The 27,530-nt window shown below is 48.8% G+C and overlaps 1 protein-coding gene across 3 annotated transcripts in view; it reads right to left on the bottom strand.

Annotated features, from left to right (window-relative positions):
- Positions 1-27,530, bottom strand: part of SPATA13 (spermatogenesis associated 13) — a 223,889-nt gene that overhangs the window by 27,620 nt on the left and 168,739 nt on the right. For all 3 annotated transcript variants that reach the window (XM_065901963.1, XM_065901965.1, XM_065901964.1), the window contains exons 3-4: positions 19,866-20,231; positions 17,904-18,048 (exon numbers count right to left, since the gene is read on the bottom strand). In XM_065901963.1, the coding sequence (XP_065758035.1) occupies positions 17,904-18,048; positions 19,866-20,231 (511 nt within the window). The remainder of the gene's footprint in view (positions 1-17,903; positions 18,049-19,865; positions 20,232-27,530) is intronic.

The following is a 27,530-nucleotide window of genomic DNA, read 5'->3' as shown; positions in this document are numbered from 1 at the left end:
TTGTTGTTGTTTTTAAAATTGTAAGTTTTCAAAAAAAAAAAAAAAACCTCTCTTGGCTGCATTTCCTTGGCACTGTCTTAACTTGGGTCCACGGCTCACTTTCACTCTCCCTGGGCAGCTTCTTTCCCAAGGACTTTTTCTAAATCCAGAGATGGGGTCAAGGAGATTAAGGTCCTTGGGATCTTAGGATTTTAAACCAAAGGCATTCGCTGAGTAAACTTACTTTATTGAGCACACACTCAAAACAAATATAAAGATAAAAAGAAGGAAAAAAAGTAAATAAACAAACAAAAACTGCATTTAAATAAGGCATTTCCTCAAAGGAAGATGAACCAACAACACTACTCAGATATTTTTGGAAGAACCTGCACAGGCAGTTTGACTTGAAGATTTAAAAAATTCTTTAGTGACTAGAGCCTATATTAACCAGATCAATAAGAATATTGCAACAAACATCTTAAGCACAGCTGAAGGAAGTCTTGATCTCCTCCACTGCTCTACCCCCAACCCCCACCCCTGGGAAGAGTCTATTGTCCTTGGATAAGATGCTGCTACAGGGTTGGGACTAGGATGTCACCAACCTTGACTACTGGTAGAAAGAATTAAGAAAAGGGTTGAGTCCCACTGGAGAGCAGAAAAACTCCAACTGTACATTAATATCAAATATTTGGAAGTCAGAGAGGATAAAATAAAAGTTGGAATCACACAGGATGTTATGATCATATTTACTCTATAGGTATAGAAGGAACTAAGACTATTTTTGGCAGAGTGGCCCTAAGACCCACACACAGCTACACCCATGCACACAGTCTGGAAAAGGAGGGGGTAAGTTAGTGGTGGAGCCTCTGACTAAACCAGCACTCATCCCTTTACCCTCCAGGACCAGCTCTTGAGATGACCAGGTGGTTGTTAAGGCTGCACTTAGCTTAGAGTTACTGGCATCTACTTAAGTACAAAAAGGTTCAGGTCTTCTTACATGGCCACCTTAGGATTTGGGGCAGAAAGGTCACCAGCATGGGCCATCTGCTCAGCAACCGATGTTCCCAGAGGCTGCTTCACCAAAGCTGTAGCTCCCTGCATGGCGCAGAGACTCCCTTAACCTGGGAATATTCTAGAACCTCCCCTGCCCCATGATTGGGTACCACCCCACCACCAAGACCTGCAGGACAGCCACAGGGTGGTAGGAGGCAAACGACAAGCATGCTGTGCCCCGACCAGCAGTACCACCAGCTTCAGAGAGTGAGCTGCAGGCTGGGACGCGTCACAACCGAGGCGGCTCCTGCCCCCGCCGGACTGAGCTGCAGCCCAGACCCCCAGCGAGCACCCAGAGTCACGAGGAACACAACAAGGACTCTGAGTCCACCCAGTCGCTGCCCTCAAGCTGGGATGGGGGTGATTTCTGAACAGGAAGTGATCAGCTTCAGCTACCATGAGTTACTCAGACTCACGGGATTCCTTGTGGCTCAGCAGTGAAGAACCCTCCAGCCAGTGCAGGAGACCCAGGAGAACCAGGTTCAATCCTGGGTTGGGAGGATCTCCCGAAGGAGGGCATGGGAACCCACTCCAGTATTCTTGCCTGGAGAATCCCATGGACAGAGGAGCCTAGCAGGCTACAGTCCATGGGGTCACAGAGAGTCAGACACGACTGAGCGACTAACCAATAACAACTCAGACCCACAGTACCCTTGTCTATTAGCATAAATAATGGAGTGTCCAGAGGGGTCCCTGTATTCTGAATGGATTACAGACAGACATTAGCACTAATCTTACAGGCCACAGTTACGCCATTTTTGAGAGAAGCAGAACACAGAACAGAGACCCTCAACACAACACAACACAAAACATTTTCTAGCCCACACAGTCATACAACCAACCATAGACCCCATTTTGGTCAGCTGCCTGCTGGCAGAGAGCAAGGCAGGCCCCACGCAGGTCTTCCTGAAACACTGCTCAGCAGCCAGACTCCTGACCACAGAGGGCAGGCCCGTCACTCCAACACACAGGAAACGAACGCAGGTGACAACAAGGAGTAGTGAGAACCGAAGGCAGAGGCTAAGACGTAGGTCTTCAAAGCAGCTGCTTTTCCACTGGAGGTGCTGGGGGCCTGCCCACCCTAACTGATAGAAGATGCACTCTCAATGCCTCAGCGAACGCCACCCCGCTCCAAAAACACCCCAAAGACACTGGTCCTCCGGGCTCCTACTACAACCTGTAGGCTAACTCAGAAACAGATCCAAAACTTTCCCTTTAAAAGACAAGCTGCCGTCTCAACGGTGACGACCGAACCCTGTCCCATCTTCTGTAAACAACCACGTGGGGTTTCCAGCCTTCAAGGCCTGGGACACATTTCAAACATAACAAGAGCAAAACAGAAAATGGATGAACTTCACTTTTGTCTTTGTTTTAATCAAAGGCAATTATTAGGCAAGGCCTTAAAAACTGACACACGGGTGAACTTCTGTGCACATAAACAACTTCTGTGCACACAAACAGACGCTGGAAAACATAGCACCTGGGAGACAGTGAGTGGGATGGGAGCAACGTGGGCTTTGGGGTCTGTCTGATCTGCTCTGATCGCCAGCTTCACTGTCTTATGACTTAAGTCCCACTTAGCTGAGCGAGGAAAAGCACGGCCTTAAAGTTTTTAAGCCTCAGATTGCTCATCCACAAGACAGGGACAGGCATGCAGGCCAGGCGCTTGGCTTGGTGGTGGTTTGCTTCACGTTTATCTCTTTTGCGCTCCTCCACTTGACTTTTAATAGTCTTTCTTTTCCTTCTCTTTAAAAAAAAATTATTTTATAGATGTACAGATGACTTACAACATTGTGTTAGCCTCAGGCATACGGCACAGTGATTAGCTATAAACATACAAATAAATATACTCTTTTTCATCTTCTTTTCCATTACCATCTATTACAGGGTATTGAATATAGTTCCCTATTCTTTTCTTTTTAAAATCCAGTTTCTGAGACTTGGCATTAGATGCATGGTATTTTGAAAACTTTTTAAACTCCGTACTTTAGAACGATTGGAACAGATATATGTGTTAGAACTGAGAATGTTTTAAAGGTTAGAAAGATGAGAATTTTAAGAGTTTGATGGAAATACGTTAAAAAAAAACACTTCATGATGTTTTTCTGCGACAGGAAGAATACCATCTTTCTTTAAAAAAAAAAACAACAACTCTTGATTCTGGGCAACGATAAGGCTGAGACAGCAGCCAAGGCTGAGACAGCAGCCAAGGCTGCTGGAGCTGACACCTGTCTCAGACTTGCAGGCCTGTGGTCTAAGGGCCTGACGTCTACATCTGCAGGACTGGCTCCTACAGGTGGCACCCTGTCCTCGTTCCAAATCCAGACATCCACATGTTCTCACAGTGCAGTCAGCAGGGAGAGACGTTAGCCAGCACAGTGTCAGCGTCTTCAGGCAAAAAGAACAGAATCATCTTGATTCTTCAGGCAAGTGAACAGAAGAGAATCATCTTGGTTCACAAATAAAAACAACCAGTGCCCATGATCCCAGGCAGGAGAGTCTGAAATGGGATGGGGACAGCAGAGAGCCCGACCCAGCCCCATCCACGCCTGACCGTCAGGGCTTCACCGTCCCCACCTTTCAACCAGCCTCCCTAGAGCTCCGCTACAATCACCCTCTCCAATGGTGCTGAGCAAGGACCAGACGACTTTGTATTTTCTCTCTGATTCCTCACTGAGAGAAAACTTTAGGAAAGCAGACGCAGACAGAGGCTATCCAGAGAATAAGAGATCAGACAAGGTTTTCTGGTGCGGCTAAAGTAACCTCAAGGCATCACACACCCCTCAGGACCTGCTATTGCTTTGCTTTGCTTTTTCCTTTTAACAAAAAGTTTAGGCATTTCTAGGACACACTTTGGGAAATCTCTGATGAGGCCTGAAATTTGGGGTCAAGAGAGTCAAAAGAAAACATTCGGTCGAGTTACCTTTTTTTCCCCCCTAATAACCTGAGTGTCTGCCTTTTAGATGGATTTAACTGACATTTGGATAATAATTAAACAGAACACTGTCACACATGGCCTCTTGGGTAACTCCTAGGGCTGTCTGTACACATTAGATTAAATGACCTGTCAACAGTTAAACTGCTGGTTACTGACGCTGAGTTAGTAACTCAGAACTCTGGCTGCAAACACAACCCATCACTACCTTGTCACCAAAATAATGACTGCTTCTCTTTACTGCACACTTAGAGCATACCAGATCGTTCTCACACATCTGCGGACAATAGTAATATTTCCTACTGATAGACGAAAACATTAAGACTGGGGTGTGAAATGACTTGTCAAGGTCAATGAGGGACTGGGACTCAACTCTGTTTTGCTGACCCAAATGCCAGTTCATAAGAAAATCAACGTTCATAACAATTACTAGAATAGAACAATGCCAAAATTATAAATAGGATCATCAACAACAAAAAAGTAAGGCAAAAGGAAAAAAACCTATTTTTTTGTTTTGACCACGTAAAAAATTAATCTAAAGAGTCTTAACAAATTTGTTAACTTCACAACAAGACTTTTCAAAATATATGACTCAGTAATTTCTTGTTGCTGTTGTTTAGTTGCTGAGTCCTGTCCAACTTTTTGCAACCCCCTGGACTGTCACCTACCAGACTTCTCTGTCCATGGGATTTCCCAGGCAACAATAGTGGAGTGGGCTACCATTTTCTTCTCCAGGGGATCTTTGAGACCCAGGGATCAAACCCATGTCTCCTGCATTGCAAGCAGATTCTTTACTGCTGAGTCAGTAATTTCTTAAAATTTATTTGATTTAAAAAAAATCAGAGCTTCCCTTGTGGTTTAGACGATAAAGAATCTGCCTGCAATGCAAGGGGACCCCGGTTCGATCCCTAGGTTGGGAAGATCCCCTGGAAAAGGGAATGGCTACCCACTACAGTATTTTTGTCTGGAGAATCCCATGGATAGAGGAACCTGTCAGTCTATAGTCCATGGGATCGCACAGAGTTGGACATGACTGAGCGACTAATGATTAAATTGCCCCCACTTTCTCAATGTTGGGGCATTACATCAGAACTCTAAACCATGGAATGGAACTTTCTGGTGTATACTTAACATGACTATTTCAAAAATATTTAATAAACATTGATATGGTCCTATTAATGAACTTTCACATATGGTAACATATAGCCAAGATAATTTTTAATATAGTAGCAAAACAAATAGTTTTTAATTAGTCCTAACACTTACCGGAAATTTTCAGCTATCAAATCAGAAAAGCAACACGGAGAAACCAAACAGCTAGAACCCCTCCACACTCATACACAAGGTGTAGACTTTTCCCCACAACCTTGCAGACACCCTCTGTGCATCCTGGCTCTGCCCTCCCACTGAACTGAAACTGTTTTTCTCAAAACTAACCAGTTCGTGGGCTTCCCTGGTGGCTCGGTGGTAAAGAACCCACCTGCCAATGCAGGGGACATTGATTCAATCCCTGATCCTGGAAGATCCCACACGCCACGGAGTAACTAGGCCTGAGTGCCACCAACTACTGAGCCTGTGTTCTACAGCCTGGGAGCTGCAACAAGAAAAGCCACCACAATGAGAAGCCCACGCACCGTGAGAAAAGCCTGCACAGCAACGAAGACCCAGCACAACCACACACAAAAAAAACACCCAGCAAGTTCCTAATTGCTGCTGGGTCCATGGAGATGGCTCAGAGCACTCAACTTGACCCTTGCCACAGCTGACACGGTAAGCACTGCCTCGCTGGGGCTCAGCATCCTTGGACAACTGGACACCACTCACCCGTCTGGCCATTCCACTTCTATCTTCACTGTGGACTTCCTTTCCTTCACGGGCCCCCCAGTGCTGCCCCCTCTTCTCACTCCACACACACCCTGCTGGTACCTCTCCCTCACTGGCCTGGAGAACAGCCAGCCACGTGTGAACCACTCCTACCCGATCTCCCCCTCGAGCCTGGGCCTCCGTCCTCATCAGACCACATAGAGCAGGCAGAGTGATGAGATCTCCACCCAGCTGTCCCACCAGGGCCTCCAGCTCCAAGGCCTGGAACGGACCTGAGCCCCACACCCGTGTGACTTTCTCCTATGCTCCCCTTCACCCAGGTGCAGGGGGTCTGCCCCCTAATATTCAGACAACAGCTGGACTTTCAGGTCTTTGCTTTTCCAAGAGAACCATCATGTTCCTGGTTAAGGGCTCTGTTCACTGGTTGTCTGCTCTGTCCCCAAGCAGGTCCACAATCTAGCTAGTAAGTCACCGAAAGCAGAGCAAACCACTTAAAACCCTCCTGTGGCTCTTGGCTCTCCCAGGAGAGACCCCGGAGAAGGCCCTGAGCAGGCCGTTCCCTCCCACCCGCCGTGGTCTGATCCCCGGTACAGACCCACAGCTCACCCCGCTACAGTCACCAAGTGTGGTCAAGCTGCCTGAAAGGCCCACGTCAGACACAGTACCCCCGCATCACGCCCGGAACCCTTCAACTTCTACATACAAAGGTACGGCTGCCTAATCGGTGTCACCCCCGAGGACCAGAGGTCTCCCCGCTATGTGATCACGGGACAGGTATTCTGCATGTGAGACCACGATGTGTCAACTGTGATGGCCAGTTCTGGATGCTTTTAAGTGATAACCAGAAGCATTCTGAACTCAGAGTTCCTGGTTTTTCCACATTTTACGCTCTCAATTCTTACCTGACTGAAATAATTTTTTAGCAATTCATCTTTATCAAGAGCTCAGTATTCTTAAACGTGAATCTCTTCTGAGTCTCATATTTACATTTCATTTGCTTATGGAGCCGGACAAGCTCCATGACCGCAGTAATGACCACAGCTGCCATAGCCTGGCTGCAGCCATGCCCCTGACTCTCGGTAAGGACACAACCCACCCATGAGAACAGGGGTGGGTGCTGTGTCAACCCTCCCACCCCCCAGCCATCCCAAGCGAGCCCTGGGCAGGAGCAGGCACCACCTGCATGGTGGACACTTTCCTTTGGTTGGGTTAGCATGTGGTTGGGTTAAGAAAGCTTCTGAGGGGTGACCTGACCCTGGGCTTCTCAAGCAGGCTCTCCTCCTGCCCCCGCCCTCTGTACAGGCTGCTTCCCGGCCTAGAATAAACACACCTTCTCCAACAACAGACTCCACCTAAGTCCCACTCAGCCTTCAATCTCAGCTTTGGTGTGGCTTTCCTGGGAGAATCTGGGACTCCCTGGACGGGATCTGCGACCCTGTGGTTACACTCACCTCCTTGGGCGCTGCCGTGGCTTTCCGGGCCCAGACACCTGCCGGGGGGTTCTGTGAGCTCGGCGTCTGGCTTCCTGGGACCCGCCAGCCTGCACCCCAGGGCCCCTCTTATCACAGGGCACCTGTGTACACCCACATTATGCACGGCAGCATATAACTGTGCTCTATGCAGTCATACAAATGAGGTGTCTCCTGACCCAAGGGCGAGGTGAAAACAGCTCGAAAAGGTTTCGGGCACCCTGCTCACGTCCTGAAAAGCCACTCTTTATCTCCTAGTGGCAAGTCCCGCATCATTTCCGGATAATATTAAGCTCGTCGACCTCATAAGGAGGCTAGGTAAGCTGGCTTCTAGAACCGACACTAGTTCCTAAGTGGGGAAAAGAAAACGAGCACCTACACAAGATCTCCGGGTCTGAGATATCAGTACACCCAGGGTTAAAATCAGCCGGGAGAACGGGAATTTGCGGAGGGAACAATGGCCCCGAGGGGTTACGCCAGCCGCTCCTTGAAAGTGAAGGGCTTCAGGGGCGGGGGCCTCTGAACACACGCCTCTCCCAGTGGACACACCAGCCTTGAAACTGCGGGGAACGTTCACTCGAGGAAAGCCCGGCGGAGAGGGGGCGACGGTTGGGGGAGCTCGCGCAGCATCCCGCGCGCAGGACCGCAGGGCAACACCAGCATCCTGCGCGCAGGACCGCAGGCCCTCCAGCGCCGCGCACCAGGACAGGGGGCGCGCGGCTGGGGTTTGGGAGAAGCCCCGGTTCTCGGGCGGCTTCTCCCGGAGGTCTTGGGGGTTTGCAGAAGCAGGGCAGGTTGTCCGGGTCGCGAGCCCACCCCGCAGAGCACCCTCGGCTCAGGGCGGGCTGAGTTGGACCTGCCCCGTGCGCCCTTCTCCACGGACCCCGCAGAGCACAAGGGCAACCCTGCTGCGAGGGCGGGACCCCTGGGGGCGGCCCCCCAGGGGGCGGCCCAGGCCACACCCCTTCAGAGTTGGACCCGGCTCCACCTCTCTGTGTTCTCCACAAAAGGAAAAACGGGGCATCTTGGGCTTCTCACCACCAAGTACCTTATTTTGTAAATTCTTAATCCCCACTCTTATCTCTAGATTTATATTCTTGTTGTAGGCCCTGATCAATTCCCTGCGGTCTGTAGTATTTTTTCTTGCTTTCTTACTGACAGCGGAACTGGGAATTTTAAAACCTCAGAGTATGTTTTTCAAAATAGCTCCTCCCTCACCAACCCCTGGCTAGTTCTGATATGCTTCACGGATAGGTGGCCTGTTGTATAATCTGGGTTATTCTTTTGTAGAAGATGTTTTATATAAATATATATATACATATCAGTCTATATATCAAGCTTTTAAGGACTGAATTCTTTGGATTTTTCCACATGAAAAATGTACACAGGTGGTTATGAGTTTGCGCTTCAGGACTCCCTTGTTAACAGTTTAAATGATGACATCATTCTACTGAAGACGGATTCTGGCCTGACTCACTGGATAGCTACCCTGATTTAATGTCCTTGTGAAGTGACCATATTACATTCCTAAGAAATTAAGGTATGAAAATAAAATCAAATGAAGCAATAATTTGAGTAAATTTCAAAATAGTTTAAAAAGGCCTAAAAAGTCCAGTCAAGTCAACTCATGCTTTTCTCCACTTTTTATAATTAGTTATCATTGTACCTAACCGAGTATCATCAAAAAAGCAAGAGTTCCAGAAATACATCTATTTCCGCTTTATTGACTATGCCTTTGACTGTGTGGATCACAATAAACTGTGTAAAATTCTTCAAGAGATGGGAATACCAGACCACCTGACCTGCCTGTTGAGAAACCTGTATGCAGGTCAGGAAGCAACAGTTAGAACTGGACATGGAGCAACAGACTGGTTCCAAATAGGAAAAGGAGTACGTCAAAGCTGTATATTGTCACCCTACTTATTTAACTTATATGCAGAGTACATCATGAGAAACGCTGGGCTGGAAGAAGCACACGCTGGAATCAAGATTGCCAGGAGAAATATCAATAACCTCAGATATGCAGATGACACCACCCTTACGGCAGAAGGTGAAGAGGAACTAAAAAGCCTCTTGATGAAAGTGAAAGAGGAGAGTGAAAAAGTTGGCTTAAAGCTCAACATTCAGAAAACTAAGATCATGGCATCTGGTCCCATCACTTCATGGGAAATAGATGGGGAAACAGTGGAAACAGTGTCTGACTTTATTTTTGGGGGCTCCAAAACCACTGCAGATGGTGATTGCAGCCATGAAATTAAAAGACGCTTACTCCTTGGAAGGAAAGTTATGACCAACCTAGATAGCATATTAAAAAGCAGAGACATTACTTTGCCAACAAAGGTCCATCTAGTCAAGGCTATGGTTTTTCCAGTAGTCATGTATGGATGTGAGACTTGGACTGTGAAGAAAGCTGAGCACCAAAGAATTGATGCTTTTGAACTGGGGTGCTGGAGAAGACTCTTGAGAGTCCCTTGGACTGCAAGGAGATCCAACCAGTCCATCCTAAAGCAGATGAGTCCTGTGTGTTCATTGGAAGGACTGTTGCTGAAGCTGAAACTCCAGTACTTTGGTCACCTCATACGAAGAGTTGACTCACTGGAAAAGACCCTGATTGGGGGCAGGAAGAGAAGAGGACAACAGAAGATGAGATGGCTGGATGGCATCACCGACTCGATGGACATGAGTTTGAGTAAACTCCGGGAGTTGGTGATAGACAGGGAGGCCTGGCGTGCTGCAATTCATGGGGTCGCAAAGAGTCGGACATGACTGAGTGACTGAACTGAACTGAACTGTACCTAACCTGGCCATTTTCTCTCCTCTGTTGTTCTCCTTCCTGGGGAACAATTCAGACATCACTTGGTTTGCCTCACAGGAGAAAACTCATCTGAACTCGACAGGCAGGGTGGGTAGAAAGAGAAGCATGCATAGACACGAGAATAAGAATTCTGAAGGGTGATCAAACTGGACTTAACAAACACATGAAAAGATGCTCAACATCACTCATTATCAGAGAAATGCAAATTAAAACCACAATGAGGTACCATTACACACCAGTCAGGATGGCTGCTATCCAAAAGTCTACAAGCAATAAATGCTGGAGAGGGTGTGGAGAAAAGGGAACCCTCTTACACTGTTGGTGGGAATGCAAACTAGTATAGCCACTATGGAAAACAGTGTGGAGATTTCTTAAAAAACTGGAAATAGAACTGCCATATGACCCAGCAATCCCACTTCTGGGCATACATACCGAGAAAACCAGATCGGAAAGAGACACGTGCACCCCAATGTTCATCGCAGCACTGTTTATAATAGCCAGGACATGGAAGCTACCTAGATGCCCATCAGCAGACGAATGGATAAGGAAACTGTGGTACATATACACCACGGAATATTACTCAGCCATTAAAAAGAATTCATTTGAATCAGTTCTAATGAGATGGATGAAACTGGAGCCCATTATATAGAGTGAAGTAAGCCAGAAAGATAAAGACCATTACAGTATACTAACACATATATATGGAATTTAGAAAGATGGTAATGATAACCCTATATGCAAAACAGAAAAAGAGACACAGATGTACAGAACAGACTTTTGGACTCTGTGGGAGAAGGCGAGGGTGGGATGTTTCAAGAGAACAGCATCGAAACATGTATATTATCTAGGGTGAAACAGATCACCAGCCCAGGTTGGATGCATGAGACAAGTGCTTGGACCTGGTGCACTGGGAAGACCCAGAGGGATCGGGTAGAGAGGGAGGTGGGAGGGGGGATTGGGATGGGGAATACATGTAAATCCATGGCTAATTCATGTCAATGTATGACAAAAACCACTACAAATATTGTAAAGTAATTAGCCTCCAACTATTAAAAATAAATGAAAAAAAAAAAAACACTGGACTTCTGACCAGAACAGGTAGACCAGTTACTGGAGGGAGGATGGCAGGAACAGAAGTAAGTTTGGGAAACTCAGGCTGCCATGGAATAAGCTGTCTTAGATGTAAGAGAAAAATGTCATAAAGGATAAGCACAGATGGTAGTGAAGACAGTTCCCTAAGACAAAGTGAGCATGCACAGGCACAGCTGCTCAGACCCAAGGAAGATCAAGGGGCACAGACTCCATTGCCAATAAAGCCACAGGGTTTGGCCAGCCGCCTCCCAGCCATGAACTTGATAAAAAGCACCACAGTGACTCATGGTGGAATTCTATTATCCAATGCCACACCCAAGCAGTGGGTAAGCATGACCCAGGACTGCTCCCTGTCACCTCTCCTCAGACACACATGAGCCAGGAAGGAGATGAGACGGTGCTCTAAGCAAAGGGAGAGAGAAGGGAAAGTTCTGGAAGGGAACGCAGGATGAGTTCACTTTCACCTAAAAGGTGAAAAGGTCTTCACCTCTCAAAAAAATTAAATTGCTACATTCAAATCTCTACATTTTGAGAAATTGTTACTTGCGGGGCACATCTTGATTTGAAGTTTTTGAGAGCACCTGACCAGGGAAGAGGAAATATACTGTTCACTACTTTAAAAAGGTTTTATTCTAGGAAATTTCAAACAAACTCAGAAGTAGAAAAATTATATGATGAACCCTTAAGGATCAATATTTTTTCAATCTTTTCCAACTAGTTCCCAATGACTTTTTGGATATTTTAAAGCAAATCTCAAATATATCATTTCACGCAACAAATATTTAGTATACACCCAAACGAATAAGGACTGAAAAATAACTACACTATCATTATCATGATAATGAACAAAATTGACAGTAATTCCTTCTCTGAATACTGAGTCCATGTGAAAATGTCCCTCCTCATCTCAAAATGACCTTTTGATAGCTGGTTAGTTGGTATCAGAATCCAAACAAGGTCCACACACTACATTTACCAAACACAATTCAGATCAAACCAGATCTGTCCATTTGGGTGGCATCTATCAGGGATTCTGCATGTAACACACAGCTCCTGAGCTGGGTGCATTCCAGTACGTTGGCGGGAGGGGAACTGGGCCCCCAGGCTGCCCATTCCGGAGGCAGCTGAGGGGCCAGCCTCTGGCAGATGGAGAAGAAGGGGTCTGGGAGACAGGAATACTGGAGCTGGCCTGTCAGGTTCTCACCATCCCCCGGGCTTCCCAAACCATATGATGGACACGGCAGCTTCTGTTAGTGGGCTGGGGGCCAAGGGGTCCAGGACTCCCGTGGCGGTGGGAGGTCCACACAGAAGAGCAGATGTCCTTTCTGTCCTGGGGGGCAGGGCCAGCTTGGTCACTGGGATGGTCCCTCCCACCGGACCTCCGGCTGTGCTAAACTTATCACATGGTCCCAGGGGACAAAACTGACGAGTGACTCCATGAAGGTGCTGCTTGATTGGTGGGGTAGGAAATCCCCAAGTCAATGGGCAGGAGGCACACATGAGCCGCCACCACAGGGATCCGGGGATCTCGCTCCACGCCCCAATCTAAACTGGTTCCGACTCAGAGCCTCCTCCTGAGCAGAAGCCAGATGACCGTGGGGTGGGGGGGTGCCATTTCTACAACCCTTCCTTCCCGTGAATTCCTTGGTGATGGAGCCCCCAGGACAGGGTGGTCCCCCAGCATCTAAGCGATGCTCTGTCAGAAATTTCTGACTGAGAAGAGATGGCCTCAGTAGAGGTTACGCATGTGGACCAGAGTGAATGGCTTGACCGAGGAGCCCCTGGAGGAGCTTGGGAAGGACACTGTGGGTTACCGGACTGCTCCGGGGAGGATGTGACTGGACATATCAGAACACGCCCCAGCACAGGAAACCACCCGTCCCATGGAAATCCACTGCAAACCAGGCTGTTTAACAACTGTGTGACATTATGTCCACCCCGCAAATGCCCATCTTTGTTCCTGGTCATCTTGATGCTGACTCATCGGATTCAAAAAATAAAACAGCCCTAGTGGCAGAAACAGATGCCAAGCCTGGGCTCAACCACGGGTGTCCGCTCAACGAAGTTAATGACACAGTGCCTTGAAGGACCCAGACGGCTACTTGTGGGAAGCTGATTACAGTGGACCCTTTTCACAATAGGTGGTTTGTCTTTCCTGGAAGAGACACTTATTCTAGATTTGGATTTGTTTGTGTTGCCTATCAAGAGTCCTGCTAGAATCTCCCCGGAGAGGTTGCTGTTCACCGCAGCGCAGAAACGAAGGGGTCAACACGGGAGTTCACGATCACTTAATGATACACTTGCAAAGTGTTTTCTTTCCACCCAGTAACTCTGCTCTGTCAAAGCTGAATCTCCTCCCCTCTCAGGAGGGGCTCCTAGCAGTGTCCCAGCCCTGGTGCCGCTGGCTCTGAGCCCAGGCCGGGCTGGCGAGCCTCCTCGTGCACGAGGAATGAGCACCCGGGGAGCACGTGGTGTCCTCTGCGGTCCCTGCCACCAGCATTTCCCAATTGGACAAATGCGGCAACCTCCAATCAGCCTCCTTCCTCTGGCCTCACTCCCCGACGGCCTTGCTCTCTGAAGCCCAGCTGGCAACGGCTTCCACTTCGCTTGGAACAACCCTGGCTCCTCGAGACCTGCGATGCCCTGTCTCTCCAGACTCTCTCCAGCCTCCGGGCTGCCCCGGCCTCCCCTGTCCTGGACTCCCAAGCTCCAGGCACCCGGCCTTCTCACTGAACCTCTGACACATCGAGCCCCTGCCTGACCTGGGCATTCAATGTTCCTTTGACTGGGACCTCTGCTCCCTCAGATCTTCGCTCCCTGCTCATCTTCCAAGTCTCGGCTCCAAGGTCACCTCCTCAGAGACACGAGGTCGCCCTCCACAACTCCCACCCTCACCTTCTCCAGAAGGCACACTAGTGCCCGAGGGAGCCCTGCGTATCCACTCACTGCTTCTGCTTAAATGCGGGAACACACACGCTTCGCGATGCTTTATTCTCTGCTTTACTCCAGCAGGGACAGTGCTGCCTGGCTCGGAGCTCATGCTCCACACATTTTTCTCTCTTTTTTTTGTAGACTGACAGGTTTTCAACTAAGAGGGAAATAAAGGAGACCGTGATGACTAGAAGCAAGCAGGACCACTGCCAGCTCAGAATCTTGGAGAAAAGGCTTGGAGCACCTCAGAGGGCAAAGATAAGCACCAGGTGCTGCAAGGGGCAGGGGGTCTGGAGCGCGGAGACCAGACTTGCAGAGGGAGACAGCACGTGTGCCCCACAGTTGGCCGCAGAGGGGAGGTACGTCCTTTCCTGGTAGCGCGCGTATGCACGCATGATGTCTTCGTGTTTTCTGTTTCCTCTCCTCCCACTTCTTTCCACTGGAGACGTGTGTGCTGCTTAAATTTACTTCTGGCAAACAGTGGTGGGCCTGGAAGAGGGAGGCACCTGCTCAGAGGCCCTGGACTTGGAGACGCCAGCAGTGACCAGTGAGCCTCTGGGCTGCTTCCAGGGAAAGACTGAGAGGGTTCTCATTAGACAGGAATTGGTGTGCCATGACCTTTTAAAAAACAAATGCCTGGGGATTCCCTGGCGGTCCAGTGGTTAAGACTTTGCGCTTTCACCGCTGAGGGCCTGGCTTCAGTCTCTGGTCAGGGAACTAAGATCCTGCAAGCATGCGCCATGTGGCATGCGCCACCGCCTCCCCCCAAAGAACACCCTCCACCTGCTTCACCCTTCTTCACGGTGCCCCCGCGGTATTACAGCTCCTTGTTATCTCATCGTCCCCGCACGAGGACCTGTGAGACGAAAGGGGCTTTCTGTGCTCCCAGCACATGGCAGGCCCTTGGCAGACACTGAATAAATGAATGAATGATTTCCCTGAAGGAGCGACCTTCCTCCACCGCAGTTGGGGAATCCACACACCTGCCGCCTCATCCCTGGAGGACCCACCCTCCTCCTGGCCCCCGTGCCCCAAGCTGGTGGACCTATCACTTGAGCTGGGGGTTTGAACCCCCTTCCTGGGACTCTGTCTCCTGAGTGAGTGACTCAAGGACAGATGGATGGTGTCTTCCTCGGTTCCTTCCACATGGCTCCCCGACTCCCACGGGCCACCCTGACTGCCAGGCATTGCCTAGATGCATTTCCAGCCACCCCATCAATTTTGGGGACATCTGACACCTTCCCAAGACAGTCTCTCTTTGCTCCAGCTAGGCAGGGTTAGTTTTTGCTACTTCTCAACAAAAGAACACAAAACTCGAAACAAAACATGGTTCCAGAAAGCACAGAAATAAGCTGTTTGTGTAAGTACAGGGTTGGAGGAGAAACCATCCATATTCCTATCCTCCTAACTACAGTATTTTCATTTTTGCACACTCGTGTTAAACCTTTGGCCGCATGTGAGCATGCTGCATAGGGCTGTGATCATGGTTGGTTATGGGCTGAATGTGTACCCCCCAAAAGATGCTGAAATTCTAACCCCCAGTACCAGCGAGGATGTGTCCTTATTTGGAAACAAGCTCTTCGTAAACGATCAAGCTGACAGGTGGGCATTAGGATGGTGGCCCTAATTCTTGAGGGCACCACGTGAAGATGGAGGCAGAGACCAGGGAGATGAAGGCAGAGACCAGGGAGATAAAGCCAGACGCTGAGGTCAGGGGACCCGAGGCCGCCAGGAGCCTAGAAACGGCGGAGGGTCCCCACCTCAGGCCTTGGAAGGAATCTGCCCTGCTTCCAGCCTTCAGAATGGAGACAATCCTGTCCTGCTGATGAAGGGACCCAGTTTGTGGTACTCTGTGACCGCGGCCCTAGTAAATAAAACAATATATGTGTGACTTTATTTCCTTTTTTCCCTCACTTTTCTCACATTACAGTGGTCACCTTCCCTGTCGTTACAGACTTTTTCCTGACGACGCTGTAAGCTGTTTTGAAGTGGTCACCCATAGACGCCAAGCTCACTATTCCACCAAAAGTGGACACTTGCTTCAACTTCTTTCCATCACAAGTAACGCTGGGAAGGACATTGTGCGCTCAGAGCCTTTATCTCCTCCTGAGATACATCATCGGACGCTGATGACTGGGTGGGACAGAAGGGACTGCTGAGCAGAAGGATGACCAACGATGTATTTGTCACCGGGGTCCCCAGGGCAGTGGGTTTGAGTTCTAAGCGGAACAAACGCTGCCGCGTGTGAAGGGAAGGAAGGAGGTTCTGGGCAGAGTGAGGGTGCGAGCCAGGTGGTGGATAGGAGAGCGGGTGGGAGACAGGAGAGGCGCAGATGGCAGGTGGGCAGGGGGCAGAGCCTGTGAACTCCTTATGGGGCTGGGACTTTATTCCAGTAACCACAGGGAAGTTCGCAGGGAAATGGCAGTAAGAACCAAACAGGAATAGGCGCTCAGAACCAGTGTGGATAGAAGCTGGGTCCAAGGAGAGGCAGGGGCCCTGGGATGAGGGTGGGGGCGTGATCCCAGGGGCCCCACCTGCTCAGCCGAGAGGACACAAATCAAGAGATGCTCGAAAACTTCCGTGGCCCCCAGCCTCCCTCCAATTCCTCTTTCTTGTCACCCTGTCTGATGAGGGTTCAGACTGGGGGTTCCTCCTGGGGTAGAAACCAGGCTACCTGATGGTGGGAGAGGAGGGGACAATTCCTCAGCCATATGTTCAGGCCGATCGCTCAGCCCCAGGCACGGACCTCCCAGGACACATTCCCAGGACAACCATTTCTGGGTCACTTCTCCACGCGCCCTCGTCCCTCCTCCTCCCACTCCCTGAAATCTAAGTGACACCGAGCAACACCCTCCTTCAAGTCTCCAGAAAGGACACTCTTTAAATCCCGCCCCTTCTTGTGGCTCCGGTCACCACTGTCACATGGAGGGCGTGCCCTCCGAGGGCGAGCTGGCGAGGCCTCTGAGCGCCCTGTCCCTCACTCACGCTCACGTGCGAGGCTCGTCCTCAAAGACAAGACAGAAGACGTCAGCACTGAAGCTCTCTGGTGGCCAGCTGTCCACTGTCTCTATTTAAAGAGTCAGCACAGCTCAGTGGTTAAAAACATGGGCCTGCAGTGAAAATTCTACCCGATTGTAGATTCAAGTTTCTTCTCTGCCACTTCCTGGGTGGTTTATCTATTTACTCTTGGGGTTTCTGATCTGTAAAGCGAGGATCACAAGAGCATCCGCCTAGCACAGAGCTGAGATCAGATGAATTAATCCTCAGAGCACACGGGTGGATGTCTGCTCCACAAAACTGCCCGTCCTATCCCTGCCCGTGAGCCGGCCAGACCACTGTCCAACCAGCGGGCTGGCTTAGACATCGGTGTTCGTGCTCAGGAACCTAAAGTCAGGTCAGCAAGTGTTCACTGGGTAAGTCCCAAGTTGGCATATGCACGGCTTTATTAGATAAAATCTTCCATGCATATACCATCTATTAGATAAACAGTATGGGTGAATCTCAAACTCTCAGGAAGAGCTTTCAGAAGGTTAAGACAAATCCCCAGGAGCCCATTCATGGTCAGATCACCACAGCAGGAACGTGGGACCCAGACTTCTCAAGGTTAAGGTCCCTGGGACGATGCAGAGCCCACAGGGCACCTTCTCTGGGCAGGGGCGCAGGCCTACCCCTGCAAGGGTGGCTCTGACACCCAGTGGGCCCAGGGCAGGCCAGACGGGCACAACGGACCGGACTCCCGGATTGAGCAACGACTCCACACCCGCCTCCGGGAGAGGGACCTGCCCGGGGGGCCTGTGAGACTCACCATTGGACGCTCTCAGGTGCCGCCGGCGTCCCACGCGGTCCAGCCCGATGGGGGTGCTCTGGGAGAAGGCGCAGGGCCGCAGCCGGGCTGACACCGCCCTGTAGGGCGGCACCTGGTGTGCGGGCACGGGCGGCCGGGCGGCGGGCTGCAGAGGAAAGGAGGGGTGGTGAGGAGAGGCAGGAAGTGGGGCTGGGAGCCTCGAAGCCCTAGGTCACGGCTACACAGCTCAAGGGCAACCTTCCTCCAACGCGGAAGCCCAGTGCAGACCCTCAGGGTGTCAGGTTTTCAGTCACTGGTCGGGACACACCACGGGGACACTCAGGAAAGACCCCGGTGGAGGAAGTGACAGCCCCCACCCACACACGTCCAGCAGCATCCCCAGGGAAGCCGAGGCGGTGCCAGTGACTGAGGCCCGTGACCGTTCCTTCCCACACCCCTCCCACCACACACACACCCACCCGCAGGCAAGGACCAGCATCTGTGGAACACATTTCTCATTCACCTTAACTAACAGGACAGTGAGCTTTGTCTAAAAGGAGAGTTGGTTTTCCACCAATTAGAACCATCTATAGCCCCTGGGATCTTTCGTACGAGTTGTCCCTAAAACGACACCGAAGGCTATGTTGGTCCATGCTTTCCATAGGCTTTCTCAGTATTTCTCTACCCAGTTCCCTAAACAAGGTTAGGGGACAGAAAATTATCTTACTATGCTCCTTTTGGATGCTCTGAAGTGAAAAACTGTCTTAAGTGCTTAGATCGCCCCTAGACTGTGTATCACATTAGAATAGATTTGCTTCCATTCAGAATCATTTCCTGTGATACCATGGTGAGGACAGCCACCTTCAGAATTATTTCCTCGCATGTAGAGCATCTCAACACAGCAAAAAGTCTGCAGTATTCTTCAACATAATCTGCTTTCACCTTGACTGAATTCAGATTGGTTCAATTAAGCAAGAGATTTTGGGGGCACTTGCTATAAATAAGCACTGTGCCAGGGTTATAGGGAGAATGGAAACAGAAAATCCAATACCAATATATTACTGCCTTTTCAAGAGAATGTGTGGGTTATTTAGGGCTTCCCTGGTGGCTTAGGTGGTAAAGAATCTGCCTGCAATGCAGGAGACCTGGGTTTGATCCCTGAAGAAGATCTCCTGGAGAAGGGAATGGCAACCCACTCCAGTGTTCTTGCCTGGAAAATCCATGAACAGAGGAGCCTGGTGAGCTATAGCCCACGGGGTCACAAAGAGTAGAACATGACTGAGTGACTAACATTTTCACTTTCTTCCTGAGTTATTTATGATATCAACTAGCAAGTTAAAAAAAAGGAAAAATGAAACCCACACTTACTCATGTATGGTTCTGTGGACCCTTGACCATGGCTGGGATAAGACCTCACCAAATATAAACTCCTTCTGAATGGGGCCTTTATTTAAATGTCTGTATCCTTAAAGGGCTTTCTGGGTAATTGATAAGCATTTGTTGAATTTCTAAAATATACTAAGGGAATAGTATTAAGATTTTAATCTACTGTCAAAACAGTTACAAAGCTGCAGCTGACGTGTAAAGAGTAATAAAATGGCAGAAAAAATTACTTTCTCATCTAGAAAAAATCAATTTTCTTCTTGTCTTTCCATCTTAGGGATAAACGGCATTTTCTTTCCAGATTTCTTCTTTGAGGAAGCTCACTAAATACACACGGCTACTTTCCCCAGATGATTCAGAACAAACAGCAAACCAGTTTCACATATTATCTGAGATCCCAGAAAGACAGAAGATTAGTCAGAGCCATCCAAATGTCAGTGGGTTAGTGCTAATTCATGCATGTTTTCAGAGTCAGGAAGAAAGGCTGTGAGCAAATGCCGCCATCCCCGAGGCAGAGAGAAGAAAGGAAAACGTGTCTGGGAAGTCTGCAGCAAGAGGACAGAGGCCAGGAGGCTCTGGGGGCAGCACGCCTGGTCTTACTTGGGGCAGGAGGGTTTCCCCCTCCTCCGTCTGGCTGCTCCCATAGAAGCTGACCCCGCCGATCACAGAGATGGGGCGTCTTCTCGGGCCCCCCCGGGGACAGCCCCCAGCAGAAGTCTGGTCTTCAGGGTCTGTGGGGGTCACGCTGGGCTGGTGGTCACTGTCCGCAGTGTCCTCTTTCTGGGGGTCCACGGCGATTGCGTCTTCTGGGATAGACAGACTTCGGGCGACCAGCTGGCCATAGTCGGAGAGTGGTCGGGGCCTCGACCTCCTCCCAGACCCCAGTCTCCTCCTGGGGATCCTCTGAGCCTCCGTCCTCTCTTCCTCCGGTGGGGGAGCCTGCCTCCAGGACCCCTCAGTCACAACCTTTTCAAATGCGAACAAGTTAAGTAAGGGTGATATCGAGGAAGGCAGTGAGAACAAGCCCCCATCCCTCCCCACCAAGCTGACTGTGTGCCAGAAAAAAGTGACTGAAATATGGATGAGAAGAGGCAAACCTGTCTTTAATCGGAGGCTTAATTAAAACCCTAATTTCAGTAGTGATGTTTGTGACCCATGATGAACCATCATACAAGATACTAAAAAAAATCAGTGCCCATTTGTTTATTTTTGTTTCCGTTTTCATTAGTCTAGGAGGTGGATCAAAAAAGAATTTCCTGCAATTTATGTCAAAGAGTATTCTGCCTGTGCTTTCCTCTAAGAGGTTTATAACACCTGGCCTAACATGGAGGTCTTTAATCCATTTTTGGGTTTATTTTTGTGTGTGATGTTAGGGAATGTTCTAATTTCATTGTTTTACATGTAGCTGTCCAGTTTTCCCAGCATCACTTATTCAAGATATTGTCTTTTCTCCATTGTTTGTTCTTGCCTCCTTTGTCATAGATTAATTGACCGTGGGTATGTGGGTTTATTTCTGGACTTTCTAACCTGTTCCATTGATTGACATTTCTGGCTTTGTGCCAGTACCATACTGTTTTGATTACTGTAGCTTTGTAGTATATTACAAAGGAAAGCTTTGTAGCTTTGTAGTATACTCTTACACAACAAAGGAAGCCATAAAGAAAATGAAAAGACAACCCTCAGAATGGGAGGAAATATTTGCAAAAGAGACAACTAAGGAGTTAATCTCCAACATATACAAACAGCTCATTCAGCTCAATGCAAAAAAAAAAAAAAAAAAAAAAAATCAAAAAATGGGTGAAAGTGAAATAAACATTTCTCTAAAGAAGACATACAGACAGACAAAAAGCACATGCAAGGATGCCCCACATCACTCATTATTACAGAAAGGTGAACCAAAACTAAAATGAGGTATCGCCTCATACCGATCAGAATTCCTATCATCAAGAAATATACAGACAACAAATGCTGGAGAAGGTGTAGAGAAAAAGGAACCTTCCTACACTGTTGGTGGGAATGTAACTTGGTGAAGTCCCTATGGAGAACAGTATGGAGGTTCCCTAATAAACTAAAAACAGGGCTGCCATACGATCCAGCGATCCTACTTCTGAGCACATATCCAGACAAAACTATAATTCAAAAAGATACATTCTCCCCAATATTCACTGAAGCACTATTTACAATAGCCAAGACATGAAAAGAACCCAAATGTCCATCAGCAGAGGAATGGATAAAGAAGACGTGGTACATATACATTAATACAACGGAGCATTACTCAGCCTTAAAAAGAATGAAATAATGCCATGTACAGCAACATGGATGGACCTAGAGATTATCATAAGTGAAGTCAGACAGAGAAAGACAAGTGTCATGTGATATCACTTATATGTGGAATCTAAAAAAAGGGTACAAGTGAAGCTACCTACAAAAGAGAAATAAGAGTGACAGATATAGAAAACAAGCTTACGGTTACCAGGTGATAAGGGGAGAGAGGGATAACTCAGGAGACTGTGACTGACAGATACACACTGCTGCTGCTGCGGCTTAGTCACTCAGTCATGCCCGACTCCGTGTGACCCCATGGACTGCGGCCCGCCAGGCTCCTCTGTCCACGAGATTCTCCAGGCAAGAGTACTGGAGTGAGTTGCCATACCGCCTGCAGGGGATCTTCCCAACTCAGAGATAGAACCTGGGTCTCCTGCATTGCAGGCAGAGTCTTTACCACTGAGCCACCAGGGAAGCCCATATACACAACTACTATAAATAAAGCACATAAATAATAAAGCTCAGGTAACACAGGCCTGCAGGAGAAATGGCCTGGAGGCTGCATTTGCTATCCAAGGCACCCTCTCTCAGCAGGTTCACAGACAATGTGTCTTAAGGGGAATGAGTCTGGGCTGCTGCTCGGCCCGACACCCGGGGACTTGGTCTGACGGGGTGAGCACTGAACCAAATCAGCCTACTAACCAGCTGGGTGTGCCTGAACGAGTCACCACTAACCTGTCAGGATCTCAGATTCCAGACCAGACAACCCCACAGGTGGAGAGTTTGCCACCCAGAATTCGACAACACTTCCCAAAGTCTCAAGTGGCTGTATCAGAGGCAATGCCATGTACTAGGAGAACCCCCAAGGTGTGGGAGTGGGCAGACTTCTATCTAGTCTGCCTGGGCCTGGGGTTGGCTCTGTGGCCCCAGGCAAGTTGCCTGAGGTCTGCGGACTTGCTTCAGCCACTGCTCCCATCTGGGCGCTGGGAGGACAAAGTGCAGCCGTGAGGATCAGGGTGCCCATCCACCTAAGCCCTGGTGAGTCACTGTTATCAAAGAGCTGTGCGGGAGAACCACCACGAGGGCTCAGCCCACAGACCTTCCACGTCCCCGCTCAGAGCAGGCAGCAGTCCCTAGAAGCCTGGTGCCCTCAGCTCCTCCATCCTGAGACACTGTGTAACAACGATTTGAAACTAAAACAGAACCCCACCCAGGGAGGGCTGGAACAACCAGGCAAGTCATGAGACAGCAGGACAGGCAGAGAGGCCACTCTGGTTGATGTCTCCCCACCCCCAAACCCCCAGAGCCCTGCCCTGAGGACTGGCCCAACGAGCCCCGCCTCTCGCCAATCAGTGGCAACTGACACCTGAAATGCAGGTCACATACTTCTGATCTGAGACCCAGGGAAGTCTGGTGACTTGCTCAGGGCCACGAAGTCAGTCAGCAGCAACAGACCACAGGTGTGGGCCTTGTAACCTGTCCCCACTACGCCACGACGTGCCCATATGCCAAGTCGTCATTGTTTAGTCCCTCAGTCGTGTCCGACTCTTTGTGACCCCATGGACGGTAGCCCACCGGGCTCCTTTGTCCATGGGATTTCCCAGGCAAGAATACTGGAGTGGGTTGCCATTTCCTTCTCCAGATATACCAAGTCACCTCTGCTCAGAAGGCAGTGGGTTCTGGCAAACTCCACTCCCTTCTGACCTGCCAGTTCGATTTTTACAGCCCAGACATCTATGTCCAATTCAAGTCACCACGGACAGGGTCCAGAATACACCATGGCGAATGAACACCACTTTGAGCTGCAGACACGTAAAAACAGGCTTTCCTTTTCCCTGAAAGCAGGAGAACTCAGTTGACATAAATCCCTTCCCTTCCTTGCAAGGAAAAGGTATTCTTTTCCTTCCTACCAGGGAAGACTGACTCTTATCACTGAGAGAAGCCCTCAGCTAAACAGACACCGGCACAAAACTAGCCTGTCTCTCACCTATTCTACAGGGCCCTCATCTTTCCTAAAAGTCACTCATTTTCCATAAGTGGCTTTTCCTACCTCTTTCCCCTGTTAAGATGCACTAACCACTTCCTGCAGTCACAGTTTTCTGTGAACTCCCACTTATTCACATGAATAAAAGTCATCTTTTGTCAGTTTAATTTGCATACCTCCAGAAAAAAAACATACGAGGGTGTATTAAAACATTTTCCTCTGATGCCACAGGAAAATATGAGAGTGACTGGGGAAAAGCTTGTATTATTATTATTATTTTGCAGTATGTACATATAAAAACAGGCTATTATGGGTTGCTTAATTCATTTACTAAATCAAACAGCACAGACAACTTAAGCACACGTGAGAATAAACCCGTTTATATCATCATCCTGTGACAAAAAGGTTCAGAAACAGCATGCTAGAAAAAAAAGTACAAAAAAATTGCAGACAATAAACTGATCACAAATCTACAGGCAGTTGTTGGTTTTTCTTTTTTCTTTTTTTTTTTTTTTTTTTTTGCACTTATGCAACCTGCTTTCCTCATTGATACAGAAAAGAAAAACCAGAGAGACAGACAGACAGGTTTAGGAAAACCAGCGGCTGTCTTAGATGATCAGGTAACAAATCCTTCTGAGAGCAAACACACTCCAGGAAGCGATGAGGGCGGGTGAAAGGAAGGTGTGCAGAGGCAGGAAATGAGACGCTGGCTCCTTTAAGCTCATGCCCACAGGGCAGCTTGGGGAGAACCGGCTGTGGCTGTGCTTTGACAGAGAGCTCGCATTCTGGGTGGTACAGAATTGTAATATATAAAACCAAAATGTACACTTGACTCAAAGCAGAAATCCAGAGGGAGGGAGGGACAGATGGGGAAAAACCCCTCAGACTGAAGCTCACATCTGAACAGCGAGGCTTTGCCAGAAGACACATTCCTTGCAACACACATGTGAAGCGTCCCGCAAATTCTAAAACTGAATCATTGAGCAAACTTTACGTACTTTGAAATACGGCCATCCAGGGGACACAGCTTGATTGCGACTCTTCCTAGAACTACAGATACCAGCGAGCCAAGACCTACCCCAACTCTGCTGCAGGCAGTGGCCCCCAAATGCTCTGAAGAACAGCAGGTAACCACATCCATGTTCTCCAAGAGTGTTCCCTTGCTTTAGAAACACTCTCTTTGAGTGTAGGTGGCCGGGCCGGAGCCCCACCTGGTCCACCTTCTCACAGTCCAGCAGCTCAGCGCAGAACCACCCAGGGCTCAGAAAGCCTGCCCTAGACCTGCCAATTCACACCCGTCATCAACGTCTGTACACAGACTTGTGTGTGACCTCGTTAACCCTTGCTTCCTAGTACAGTTTTAAGTACTTTCCCTAGGCTGTGGGAAGAAAGCTGGATGTGGAGTCAAAAGAGAAATACTGCTGACTCTGTGTGTATGAGCTCAGTCGCGTCTGACTCTGTGACCCCATGGACTGTACCCGCCAGGCTCCTCTGTCCATGGGATTCTCGAGGCAAGAACACTGGAGTGGGTTGCCATTTCCTTCTCCTTGGAATCTTCCCCACCCAGGAATCAAACCTGCATCTCCTGCATTGGCAGGTGGATTCTATACCACTGAGCCACTTGGGAAGCCCTCAAAAGAGAAACACATGAGCAATTAATGCTTGTTCTCTCCCTGGAGAGTTCAGCACTGGTGTTACAGACTTCAGTTGTCCTGACAGGTGTAAAACTGATGATTAAATGTGCTGAAAAGAGTCTGTGAGCCTATGGCCTTTGTAACTTGTTTGACGGGCAGAATAGGTAATTCATTAAAAATGCAAATATTAACGTTCATGCTGACACAATTTACTACCGATCATGCAGTTCTCTGAGCATAAAAAGACCCTTACTGATAACTATGAAAAATCTAGACTCTTGAGGTCTCCCCTCCCCTGCCTTCATAATAATCATTCAGAGGAATTCCATTTTGGGGACTTAACAACCGCTCCCCCCCCCGCCCCCACCGTCCTACTATCTCAGAATCAATAGCAGCATAATGCAAGAGCTGACTCACTGGAAAAGGCCCTGATGCTGGGAAAGATTGAGGGCTGGAGGAGAAGAGGGTGACAGAGGATGAGATGGTTGGATGGCATCATTGACTCAATCGACGTGAGTCTGAGCAAACTCCAGGGAAGCCTGGTGTGCTGCAGTCCATGGGACCACAAAGAGCTGGACACGACTGAGTGATTGAACAACAAAATAAACAACAAAGAGTTGGACACGACTGAACAACAACAAAAATTTTCCAAAATCAAGAACCATGTTTTAGAGCTGAACATGACAGAAGCCTATTGTGCTTCTACACTTTCTTGGACAGGAAATCTTGTTGATGCTGTCTGAGATCCTCTGTACAGAGAAGGAGAGGAATCAGGATGCAGGGAAGGAGGCAGGGAGGCAGGGCTCAGCTTACTCTCTGGGGAGGGTGATGAAGGATGGTGTTTGTGTTTCCAGCGTCAGTGAACTTCAAGCCACAGTTAGCAGTACAGTCATGCCACTCATCAGCCCTGAATGCCTGTAGAATCCAGGAAACCAAGGCTTTCTGGATTAGAACACAGAACAGCACCTTCATAAACATGCCTGCCTCTGTGTTTCAGCTGAGGAGATATCAGGCACCCCTAACTCTTCCCCCTCCCTCTCCAGCCACCCCCACCCACGTGATGACCACGTTCTGCCATCATTCAGTCTCTCAGAAGGAATCTGTTCGCGCCTCTCGTGGAAGCAGTAACTCTCTTCCGTGTCTCTAATCCACTCTCCATCCTAAGAGAAGCGTGGCTAAGACTCTCCTAAGACTCTCAGTAAGACACACATCAGATCATGGCTGGCGATTCAAAACCTCATCCTATGTGCCTTTCCAGCTCCAGCTTCACCAGCCACACCAAACAACTCACTGTTTGCCACACGTTATCTGATGCAATTGGAAATGAGGGAACGGCTGCTCCCTCCACTATACCTTTTTGCCCCTGTCCACCTGGAAATTTCATCCTTCAACATTCAATTGAAATATCACTTCCTGCAAGAAAACCTCATAAATTCCCCTGGGCTCTAAGTTCTGTTTTCTGTGGCTCTGTTAAAACCACTGCTATATTTTTATAGACTTGATTTATTTATCTGGGTGTCACATGAAAGCAGCTACTTACATTCTTTCCAAATGATCTGATTCTATCATCACATCTCCAAAGTCTGGGAAACCAGCTGTTAGAAACCTTCATGAATGGTTATGGGATGAATGGGGACTGGTGGATAAAGGAGCAAATAAGTGAGCAGTTCTGGGTGTCAAGGAAGCAGTTCTCACCCTATACCCAGACATGACTTTATAAAAAGAACTCGGCGGTGGGGGGGGGAGTCAGAAAAAGGACACGACTTTCCCAGGATTCTTTCTTTTTGGCAACTCTCACTGATGATGAGTAGATCTGTCACCCCTCCTTTAAAGGGACAAGAGTCCAGCCAATGAACTTGATTGGTCAAGTAAACCCTGAGCCTGATGAGATGGCTGTTCAGCAAGAACACCCTGGTTAAGAGTCTGGGGCTGTGGGTGCAGGGACCACGGAAGGGAAGTCACAACCAGGAGCGGCGCCTGGTGTTTCATGAGAATCTAACGTGGATGCTGCAAAAGATCTCCAGTGTGCTTAATTCAAAACTTGCAGTATAAGTATTTCAGATGAATAATTTATGCCTCAGAAAGAACAAATCCAGACGCGCAGTGGAACCATGCGGTAAGTAAACAAATGACACATTTATGCCATATATCAGGGACTGGATCAGTCACACACTTTGTCCAAGGGCCATCCACCCCACCCGAGGTTCTGACCTTCCGGACATGGCGTGGCTCTGGCCCCGGAACCACAGGCCCACTACTGTCCACACAACTTTCTCTCCTGTGCCATCGGGTGACGCACCTAAATTGCCAGGAGAGGGATGGAATGAAGGTCCTTAGCGAGCGGCCCAGCCCACCCCAAGCTGCCAACTCCACCCAGAAAAC

The sequence above is a fragment of the Muntiacus reevesi genome, chromosome 11 (genome assembly GCF_963930625.1).
Source record: "Muntiacus reevesi chromosome 11, mMunRee1.1, whole genome shotgun sequence".
Taxonomy (NCBI): domain Eukaryota; kingdom Metazoa; phylum Chordata; class Mammalia; order Artiodactyla; family Cervidae; genus Muntiacus; species Muntiacus reevesi.
Note: the sequence above shows the minus strand (reverse complement) of the source record. Positions and strands in the feature narration are given on the sequence as shown.